The sequence below is a fragment of the Pan troglodytes genome, chromosome 21 (genome assembly GCF_028858775.2).
Source record: "Pan troglodytes isolate AG18354 chromosome 21, NHGRI_mPanTro3-v2.0_pri, whole genome shotgun sequence".
NCBI lineage: Eukaryota > Metazoa > Chordata > Mammalia > Primates > Hominidae > Pan > Pan troglodytes.
This window is the reverse complement of record NC_072419.2, coordinates 6,723,985-6,735,361: the sequence shown is the minus strand read 5'-3', so window position 1 is coordinate 6,735,361 and position 11,377 is coordinate 6,723,985. Positions and strand designations below refer to the sequence as shown.

Sequence of the window (11,377 nt, the reverse complement as noted above, 5' to 3'; positions counted from 1 at the left end):
GAGGCAAAATTGTGAGCTACTCACTTAAAGAGGTGATAACCATAAGTTTGCAGGAAAAAAAAAAATTGGAGAAGAGAAGGATAACACTATGCTACGGTTTCTTCTGAAAATGGATGAAGGGAACAGCATTTCCATTTGGAAATTCTCTCCTGGCATTTCAATATTTATGGATTCTGAATTCTGAGAAAAATCAGTTGAGAAATTCGGAAAATGGGAAGGAACATTCTAATTTTCCTGTGAAAATTACAGCTTAATAGTCAGTATAGAGAACTTACTGGCTTGAAGAAATGCACTGACTTCAAGTCAAGCAAGATGAGGAAGCACTGACATGAGGAGACGAAAGTTAAGGTGAACAGGACAGGAGCAGTAAAGGAGCCTCAGTCAGACTTTCTTGTATCTGTTGCTGTGTTACAAGCGTGTGTTCATGGCCTTGTCCACTGCTAACAGTGAACCATTTCTGCAAATAAATATTAATGTGTTCATAGGCATAGTATATGTTTTACAAATCCTATGAGAGGTTTTCTAAGAAATGCCAAGTTTTAGAAACAAAATATGCCCTTAAACCGGCAATTTTGACAGTTGCTTCTTTCTAGTGCTATTCATCTTGCCAGGAGATCAGAATGTTATGTTATTTAAATGGTATTGGAGGGGATGATTGATGCCTTGTTTAACAATGTCATGTAAACAATGATTAAAGCATTAAGTATTTGTGGTGTTACCTTTCAATCTTTAAAGGACTTTTCTTTAGCATTTATTTTGTGATAATATTTATTTCTTTTTAATGTTTTCTCTATTAATGCTATTGGATTTTATAATCTTGTTACAATATGTTGGCTCATAATAATAATAAATCATCATTTGTTACCATACCTTTTTAAAACAGAAGACTACTAAAACTTTTCATATAATCCTGTTACAGAAAAAAACGACTATTTGCTTGTTATTATAGTCACTTATTATTTTTCAAAAACTTGTAAGTGAAGTGTTAAGAAAATCATGGCTGGGCGCGGTGGCTCACGCCTGTAATCCCAGCACTTTGGGAGGCCGAGGTGGGCGGATCACGAGGTCAGGAGATCGAGACCATCCTGGCTAACACGGTGAAACCCCATCTCTACTAAAAATACAAAAAATTAGCCGGGCGAGGTGGCGGGCACCTGTAGTCCCAGCTACTCAAAAGGCTGAGGCAGGAGAATGGCGTGAACCCCGGGGGGCGGAGCCTGCAGTGAGCCGAGATGGCGCCACTGCACTCCAACCTGGGCGACAGCGAGACTCCGTCTCAAAAAAAAAAAAAAAAAAAAAAAAAAGAAAATCATATGAATTTGGGAATTCCCAAGCATTCTCAGAAATTCTATTTCCTTGTTCCCAAATCCCAATGATTAATATCTGCCAGGAGTCGGAAAACAGTGAAAGGAAGTAACATCCTATGTTGGATACCTGGTAGGGTTAGTGAAGAAACGTTATTGCTGAGCTCTGTGTTACGCTCACGAATGATGCCATTGAGGAAGTCACGCTTGTTGAAAGGAATGCAGATACACAAAGAGTTTCGCTGCTGTCTGTTGGATAAGAACCCCCTGGTTGATTTCAGCTCCTACTGCAAGTTACAAAAGTCAATCCAATGATAAATGAAAAGTGACCAGTGTGCTGGGAAATAACTTATTTTTTTGGCTTCAGAGGAAATTTTAGAAACAGTGCCAAGTGAAACGTAAAAACAAACTACGAAGACGTTCATGAATTTCCCTCTGAAGCTGACAGCCGTATTTTAGCAGATGGAACTCCTACTATTAGCCCAACTCTTGGGTTGAAACAGTGTGTCCAGGAAACCCTATGTTAAAATGCAATGTGTTGGGGATATTGTTCCTCTATTTACCTGCGTTAATTTTCAAATTAGTGTACTCTTGCTTAGCTGTGCTCTGAGGGAATGAACAGAAGATTGGTGAACTCTGATGGAGAACACTGGTCAGGCAGGACACATAGAATCCCTGGGGATGGTGGTTCCTGACAAATGGGGGAGGAGGCCCTGAGCCAGGCTTGGGCTGGGCTGGAGGAACATGAAGATGGGATCTACTCACAACCCCCAAAACTGAGGGGTCCTGGTAACACATTATTTCACCCTCAGCCATGCAAATTCATTATTTTTATGGATAAAATAGCTTTAAAAAACTAATTTACATTGAAATGTTAAAATATTTATATAGAGATTAGAAATATTTATATAGAGATTATTGGGAATCCCCTCCTAAAGCCCAAACATAAAAACTACCAAAAAAAAAAAAAATTCCATGTAGGCTAAGATTGCAAATGACTGATGGAATGTAATTTAAATTAAACATGGAAAATATATTTCCTCTTTAATAAAGATCTAAATTCTATTCTTTTTAGGAGCCTTCAGAAATGAAATTCAACTATTAAAAAAAGTATAGAGAAGCCTTTAGAAAAGAAACTTTTCTTTTGCTGTATTATATATTAAAGAACTTTGATGAGAATAGTTCTAAAGTGTTTAATAATCGATTGATGTTTCTAGGTATTGTGGGGAACACCTAGAAATTAAATCTTCATCTTTGGCACATCAGAGGCCTATTATTTTTAGGTAAAACAATTAAAATCTGCTTTTAATAAATCACAAATTTTGCAAGTTAGCCATTAATAGTAAGTGCTTTTCAAAGTTTGGCCCAATACATGAAAAAGCCAGAAAAACATACCTGCATTAGTTTTGCCCATCACCTTCCTATGCTGGCCTCAGGAGATTTATTAACAGCATTCAATATTTTAGGTAGCTGGATGTGGTGGCTCATGCATGTAATCCCAGCACTTTGGGAGGCTGAGGTGGGAGGATGGCTTGAGACCAGGAGTTCAAGACCAGCCTGGTCAACCTAGTGAGCCCCTCGGTCTCTCTGAAAAGAAAAAAAGTTTAGGTATCCTGTGGCTACCTCCAAAAACAAACTCCAGAGGAACTGAATTTTTTTTTTTATTTCATGTGTTGGGATAATGGCTTCTTTTGCAGTTACTTAGGAAGAATTGAAGGGTCAGTAAAAATATTTTTTCATCCTTAATAACATGAATTCTCTAATTTGTGTGTGATATAATGCTAGATATTGTGCCAAAAGTGTTACATAGACATAATCCATGCCCATTTTCAAAGATAATACTAATATAGAGAATAAAAATCATTATTATTGTAGTAATTATTATTTTAGTAATAGTAGTAATAATCAAAACAATTACATCAAACACTTATTAAACCCTTATTATGTGATAGGTACTGTGTAAGCAATTTCCACATATTAGCTCCTTAAATGTGATCACTAACCCCATGAGGTAGGTAGCATTATGTCCATTTTATAGATGCAGAAACTGAGCTTTGAAAGGGAAAGCAACTTGCCCAAGGCCATGCAGGCAGTCATTGATAAGGGTGGGGAGCGAGAAGTTGAAGTCTGAGATGTAAGTTCACAGACACGAGTACACAAACACGTACAAGATACTCGTATGACATGTGGGGTTGCTTGAAATATGTAATTGACTTTCCCCAGCACAAGAAAGTGGACAGATTTCAAAGGGATCTAACTTCCTTAGAGGACTGCCCTACGACATTTTTCCGTGTGCTTTTCTGCCTCTTGTCCTATACTTTTGGCATTTCTTCTGCTCTTAGAGGCAATGAGTCAACAGCATATTTTTAGCACCTCCTGTGTGCGTAGAAGTGGCCCCTGACTCAATGGGAGTGTATAACTACCATGGGCCAAATCAGTGTGCTTTCCTGTTAGCCAGGGGATTATAGAAGAACACGGTCCCCTGATTCCAACAGAACTTTCTGCCACTCTGATGTCTTCATTGTAAGGCCTCTAAATGAATGTTCAAGAAATTCATGTTAATGGCACGTGTCATATGTGTAACTTGTAAACATTTGTGTACTTGTCTCTGTGTCCTTACACCTCAGGCTTCAACTCTTGTTTTTACCTTTATCAATGACTACCTGTGTGCTGTGTGGCTTTGGACCAATTGCTCACCCCCTCTAAAGCTCAGTTTCTGCATCTGTAAAATGGATATAATGCCATATATACATAGATATAGATATACATATACCAATATATATACACACATATATATGTGTGTATATACATATATATATAATATACAAACTGAAATATATAGTTATATAAATATTTTAGTTTAAGTTTCAAAAATCACTGGAGGGTATTTTTATAATACCCTTCAGCAATTTTACCTGCTGCCTTTGCACATTCTGGTGAATTTCTAAATGGAAGTCTGATAGAGACCCTGGGGATCTAGTGTTTCATGAAAGATTAATGTCCTTGATCTGTTTGTAAGTGTTTTGGAAAAATCTTCCATGGTCAAATAAAACTTGGCAATGTTGGATTAAAGTTAAATAGGTTTTTTTTTTTCCTGCAGAACTTCATAGTCTTTAATATGCTAATATGTTTCGTGAATCTACAAGGAATGAAGTGTTTCAATACTTATTTTACCCAGATTCTCATTTTGGGACAGGCTGGTCAAGCTGAGTCAGCTAGTATATTCTCTAGATGGAGATGATGGCTGATGCCTTTTTGAGAGCAAGAGAGTCCCCAGGGGAAGCAAGGGTATATCAGTTGCTCCATTTCATGCCAAGGATCCTCAGTCTTTAGAGGCTCAGAGAAGGCTGAAAGGCTACTCTAGGCTATCAGGGCTACCATTCATTGTGACCCATGCTACAGAGAAGCTTTGAGCTCAGTGCAAAGGAGTGACCAGCCCTTGAGAATCAGGAAAATTTATTTATTCCTGACCTAGTCCACTGAGGACATACAAGGAATGGGGCAGGGGAGTGTCACCAGCTATGGTTACAAGCTAGTCTGATTCTCTTTCATTAAGAAAACTGGTCCCTGTGAGTTTAGATTGGGAAGCACCAGGTTAAAAAATATTTAGGCCAGGAGTGGTGGCCACTGTACTCCAGCCTGGGTGACAGAGTGAGAATCTGTCTTAAAAAAAAAAAAAAAAAGTTAAGTGATGTCTTCTGTTGAGGACCTCTCAGAACTTTTAATATGAAAGTGTGCATTGTGAAGAATGGGAGTAGAGTGTACAGGAGTTTTAAAAGCTACTTGGTCATGAAACTCTTGCTTTGTGCAGGATTCGAGGGGCACTAACATTCTGAGGAAAATATTTTGGGAAACATTGATCTAATCCAAACTTCTCATTTTACCAGCAAACAACTGTGGGGCCCTCTAAGTTTCCTTTCTCCATCATTGTGACAAATTCATTGGAATTAATTCAATTAAACCTGGGGTCAGCTTTGAAGAGATTTATTTAGCAGGTAAATCTGTTTTGTACATTTTGAGGGAGTTCTGAGTTTCCATAGTCAAAAACCACAGATCAATTTAACCAACCTTTATGGAATATCACCTATGGCCCAAAGACCCTTTAGCTACAGTGATGGTCTACAAAAACATAAACTGTAATTCTTGCAATACAGGAGATTAGTAATAATGGTAAATATAATGATGATGACACCATGAATAGCTAACATTTATTGAATGCCTTTCTATTAGTCAGGCACTTTACTAAGTATTTTAATCCTCCCAACAATTTATGAGGTAGGGATTATAATAATTCCCATCTTATAGTGAGGACACTGAGGTTAGGAAATTATCCTAGCCTAAATGTTAAGTATAAGCATGAATAGAAAGGTGTTATCAGCCTATAAGACATTCCTTTATGAGTGATACAAAGTCCTATATAAATTCAGAGAAAAGAAAAGTGGTTTTAGAAATCCTTGATCGGTGAGTGTGAAGCATGTGGTGGCCCGGTTACTGTTTGGTTGCCCATCTGTCCTCCCTCTGGGGATCAGCACCCCCTTACTTTGAAAGAATTGTTTTCCTTTTCACTGTAAGGTTCTTTCTGGCTATGCGATGGGGCACATTGCCTCAAACTAGCCCTGTTCCAGTCTTTGAGAACCTTGAAATTGGAACCAAGGGAAGAGGATTGCCTCTTGAATGGTAATTCTCTAAAATCTAGTCTGAGGTGCTGGTGCCTAATCCCTGGGTCTGTGGAAGGAGCTGGGCTGTGAGAGGGGAGAATGATGTTGATGTCAAGAGAGAGGCAGGTGCTAGGAGCAGAGAGATGGAGGCCTGGAGGGTTTCTGGGCTTCTCTGAGGCTTAGGGTTTGGATCATTGTCTTCGTTACTGGAACAAAGGATTTACCATACCTGCTCTTCTGGGAATGAAACTGTCCTGCTTTGCAAAATAAAGTGTCATTAGAAAGAGATCTTAAAAACCCCACACCATAGACAGGTGCACAGATCCGCAGAAGTGTTAAAGTTCTGTCTGTTGGATGCTAAGCCAAGACTCTTAAGTATGTTCTAAAGAGAAACTGGTGTGTGTAGGCTGTGCACTCCCAGGGAGATAAAAAGTTAGGAACTTTATGGGTTGGGCTTGGTGGCTCCCACCTGTAATCCCAGCACTGTGGGAGGCTAAAGTGGGCAGATTGATTGAGCTGAGGAGTTCGAGACCAGTCTAGGCAACATGGTGAAACCCCATGTCTACAAAAACTACAAAAATTAGCTGGGCGTGGTGGCATGTACCTGTAGGCGGGAGGATCGCTTGAGCCCAAGAGGGAGAGGGTGCAGTGAGCCATGATTGTGCCACTGCACTCCACCTGGGTGACAGGAACTTTATGGGGAATGGGATCTTGGAGACTGAGTAGAGACTAGAGGAAAAAAAAAAAAACTACCTCCCCAACTGGCCACACTATTCCTTTAAAAAATGTTAATTGACAAATTAAAATTGTATGTATTTACGGAGGTATAATGTGATGTTATGATATATGTATACATTGTGGAATAATTAAATGCAGAGAATTAATAGATTCATCACCTCAAAACCTATCTTTTTTGTGGTGAGAACATTTGAAATTTATTGTCTTAGCAATTTTGAAATACACAATACTTCATTGTTAACTACAGTCACCATGCTGTGCTGTAGATCTCAACAAAATGTATTCTTCCTGTCTCAACTAAAACACTGTACTCTTTGACAACATTTCCCCATTCCTCTCACCCCCTCCAAAAACACCCATTCTTTATGTTGAAGAGAATGGCTAAAAAGTCCCAGCAGGTTTCAACTGACGGCTTCAGTGGTTTTCCCATCACACTTCAATGTTATTAATAAAAAGGGGAGGGGCAATACATTATTCGGACAGGTGGAAAGTACCATTGTAACCACTTTCTTGACTTCACAGAAAAAGTCCTCTTGTTTTCATCTGTAAAATGGGAACTGCGTGAATACCATTCTTCTTTTCTTCAGCCTCCAAAGAAAAAACAGATGCAAAGCCTTTTATCAATTGCAAAGCAGTATACAATATGTGTTATTACTCACAGTTGTCTTACTGTGACCAAACACTTTATAAGCCTGTGGCAAGTCAGCCTTACTCTCAGGAAGTGGACAATATTTGGGGAAGGAGAAGCAGCAGGATATTTCAGGACAGTAGCCTTGGTGGGTCCAAAAATTCCTTGAGAGAAATGGGAGACAGAACTTTCTTCCTGCTTTGGGGTTTATCCTGTTAGTCTTTTCTCTCTTCACTCCTATTTTCTATGGAGAATTTCCTGGTTTTGGAGTTTGGGTGCGTTTTATGGAGAGGAGGCAGAACATCTTTAGCTCCAGCAGAATGAAAGGATACATGCAAAGGAACCTAGCACAGTATCTGGTACCCAGTTCTCCTTTAACTTGGCTTTATTCATTCACTCCTGGTAGGGCATTAATCAGGGATTTAGCCCCCTCCTATTGAAAACGATTAATTCAGGGAAGAGTTCAGACAGTGTGGACAGATACAGTGTAGGCCAAGCCTGTTTCTAAGGCAGGAGCTGGGTAGGGAGGGCGAGAAGGGCGAGAAGAATAGGGAAATATGTGTCGTCTGTGTTGCTGCTGTTGCAACCACCACAACAAACAAGTGAAAAAGAAAAAAAAAGAATTGTCCATACCGGAAAGTGTGCTGTTTTGGAGGAGGCTGGGGAAAGTGTGGATGGCTCGAGTGGGTCCTGTTGGATTGAAGTCTGACAGTGGTGATTCTCTTCAACAAATGGGGTGGGAGGGTGTACATACACACACACACACACACACACACACACACACACACACACACCCCACACGCAGAGCCCAGCCTCCGATTTCAGCGCTGGCAGGAGAGAACCATTCTTAGCTCGCCTTTCCAGGGTTATTTTTGGCTGAGGCTGTTCGCTGATGGCAAAAGGTTTCAGCCCCCTCCCAAATCCCTCCCCGTGCTTGTTCTAAAGAGAAACTGGTGCGTGTAGGCTGCGCACTCCCAGGGAGACAGGGAGACGGGCCTGGCGCCGGAGAGGAACCGGGACTCTGCCCAAAGTCTCGCCGCCCGCCGGCTGTTTTCTGGCGGAGGGTGTGCCCCGGAGGGCGGCGATCGCGGGTGAAGGCTGGGGCCAGGCGCGGGTGCAGGCGTCACCGGGGTCGGGCTAGCAGGCCCAGGAATCAGGCTTTTGGGACACCCCGAAAGTGAGTCCAACTTGGGGAGAAACTGAGGGCACCTCGGGCGGTCTGGCCGCGGAGAAGGTGGGCGGGAGAAAACTTTACAGGAAGGCAGAAGCAGTCTCCGCCGAGGGAGTCAGCGAGCGGCCGCGCGGAGAGGAGGGGCGGGCGGTCCCCAGGCAGGCGGGCGCAGGGCGCAGGGCGCCGACCTGCTGGAGAGGGGGCCCGGGCGCGAGGCGGAGTCCCGGCGCGCAGCCAGGCTGGTGGAGGCCCCCGGGAGGCTGCAGATTCCCTCCGGCCCCGGGAGCCGCAGCAGGACCGGCCAGGAGGCGCCACGGAGGGGAGCCCCATCCCGGTGCTGACAGTGCCCACCACGCCCTACGAGGACCGGCGGCCGGCCGGCGGCGGGGGTCTGCGGCGACCTACCGGCCTCTTCGAGGGCCAGTGCAACTACCTGCCCGACTTTATCCAGAGCGTGCTGTCGTCCATCGACCTGCGCGACCGTCAGGGCTGCACCATGGTGGTGGGCAGCGACGGCAGGTACTTTAGCAGGACGGCCATCGAGATCGTGGTGCAGATGGCCGCGGCCAACGGGGTGAGTGTCCAGATGCCCCTCGCTTCCCGCCGCGCTGCCGCCATGCCCTCTCCTAGCCCTTGTCCCCCTGCTGCCTCCGGGCCCAGCTGGGAGGCCCCTGCCCGGCCCCGGCTTTGCTTCCTCACTCCCGCGTCCTCACCCTCCAGCGCCCCACTCCCGCCGCGCTCGCAGCCTCCCCGGCGCACCCCGGACACTGGGTTCTATTAGTACCCACCGCCCCCAGAAGCCTTGAGGGGTTTCCGTCGTTCCTGGAGCCACTCCGGGCGCCCTGGACTCTTCTCCGACTCTGCGCACATCCCGCACCTGCTCATTTTTCTTTCGGACATTCTCTTACCCGGCCCTGTAGATTCCAAGGCAGCTCCCAGTTTCAGTTTTCCATACTGTTCCCAACGCGTTCACTGCCCACAGTCCCCACACAAGCTTCTTTCCCAGGCTCACAACATAGTCCCTCTGCCCTGTGCCCTTTTTGCAATAATCTGCCAGTCCCCTAAGTCTTAGCTCTGCCTATTTAACAGTAGTGCTGTCTGAGAACACACACACACACACACACACACACACAAACACACACGATCCCTGACATATTTGGCAAGAGTAGGCCCTGAAGGTTTTTAATATTTTGGTTCTTTAACCCAGTGGAATTACTGAATGATTTATTTAATTAGGGTAGGGATGGAGTGGATCCATTTGTTTGATGCTAAACAGCCTGAGCTCGCAGTTCCCGGGGGGCATATCTCTACATGGTCTGAAATGAGATTTGCAGTGGTTTTCTTAATGCAATTCCCAACTTCTCTCCAAATGCCTTTTGACATTTGACATTTCATGCCTCTTCCCCTTTCGGTTTTCATCCTTGTTTTCTCTCCCTTCTCCCACGACCTCGGTAGTCTTCTGCAATCCAGATTCTCAGACTTCGGGTTTTTCTCCCTCTGCCCCTTTCCTCTCTGTCCTATAACTAGAAGCACCTTTTGGCACAGACCCGTATCCCAGTTTCCTCTTTCCCAGGTCCAGCAGCATCTCAAGGACATCTACAAGAGGGATACCTAATTTCAGGGGTCTCTGAATGATATGTGGGAAACATCGTCTAAAAAAGTAATTTTATCCTTATTCATGCAACCAGACCCACACTCATAGAACTTTTCTTTAAGGGGAGTGTCTTGCAGATGTATAAATGAGTGTTAACATCTTTAAAAGCGAAACTGAACAATTCCCTGGCATTTGAATTCCCTCCTTCCTTCCCAACCCTCTCCTTTTCATTTTCTCATTTATTATTAAAAACATTTTTAAAGGATCTCCATACTTCATATTTATCTACTATAATTCCTCCTTCTCGGTGTTGCAGGGATGGGGAAAGAGGATTTTTTAAAAAACACAATAAAAAGCAATTGGGAGAAACAGGGCCAGTGGTGTTGGGGTGGGTGGTGGAATTGTGATTTTTGACTCCAGTAGACAATGATGCTGGATATATGGGGTTTGATTTCTCTCTGGCTCCTCACTTGGGATTGATGAAGTTTGGCTAGAATCAGGGAGTTGAAGAGAGGTTGACAAATGGTCTTTCACTCTTCTCTGACAGGCTGTTCCTGTGGAGTGATGGAGAATAATGAGCCTTGGGAGAGCTATGGGAGCTCTCATACTCCTTCCCGAGCCAATTTTTTAGGGAGTGAGAGAAACATGGCCTGTCCAATACTTGTTGTGGGTCAGGATATTTTTGAAGCTACGGTTGTTGATTTGCATGGGAAAATTATTATGTCTTATTATTTCTTGTCCCACTTTACCATAAGGGCTCCTCAGCTTCTTACTTCAATGGGTCTTCCATGACAAACACACTTTATTAACTCTAAGAGTGGAATTTATTTTAACAGATAATTAGCATAGGTCAATATATGCTTAAAATAGAGTCAAATTAAACCTACTAGCTGTTATAAAGGACAGATGACAAATTAAAATCCACATAGAAGCATCGACTCTTAAATAATCTGAAAGTACTACTTCTAAGAGGGGTGGGCATGGGTGAAGGGAATGGTGGACATGTTTCAGAATTTCAAACAGCCAACTTTAACCAATCTTTTCCTCATTTTGTTCACCTTCTTGGGGGCTTATGCTAAAGTGAAGTGAATAGCCATAAGGCTGGCTTCAGGAGAAAGGTGGTCTAAAAGAACTGGATAATTATAAGCAAAATTGGTCTTGAATGATTGAAAATTGATGAGAATGTGCTTGTCTCCTGATTTGGCATCCTGAGTTAGACTCAGGAATACTGAACTTGGATCCCAAAGGCTTTGGTCTTTTTTGATATCCTATTGGATAATCATA

The 11,377-nt window shown here is 43.1% G+C and overlaps 1 protein-coding gene and 1 long non-coding RNA gene across 2 annotated transcripts in view; one reads left to right on the top strand and one right to left on the bottom strand.

Annotated features, from left to right (window-relative positions):
- Positions 1-6,867: 6,867 nt before the first annotated feature.
- On the bottom strand, positions 6,868-9,643 carry LOC134809174 (uncharacterized). Its single transcript, XR_010154233.1, has 2 exons — positions 9,408-9,643; positions 6,868-7,288 (listed from the first exon to the last, which is right to left on the bottom strand). It is a non-coding gene; the product is annotated as an uncharacterized LOC134809174 (long non-coding RNA).
- Positions 7,284-11,377, top strand: part of LOC112207866 (phosphoglucomutase-like protein 5) — a 36,513-nt gene continuing 32,419 nt past the window's right edge. Inside the window, exon 1 of the mRNA XM_054674975.2 lies at positions 7,284-9,073. Within this exon, the coding sequence (XP_054530950.2) occupies positions 8,996-9,073 (78 nt within the window). The 5' untranslated portion in view covers positions 7,284-8,995. The remainder of the gene's footprint in view (positions 9,074-11,377) is intronic.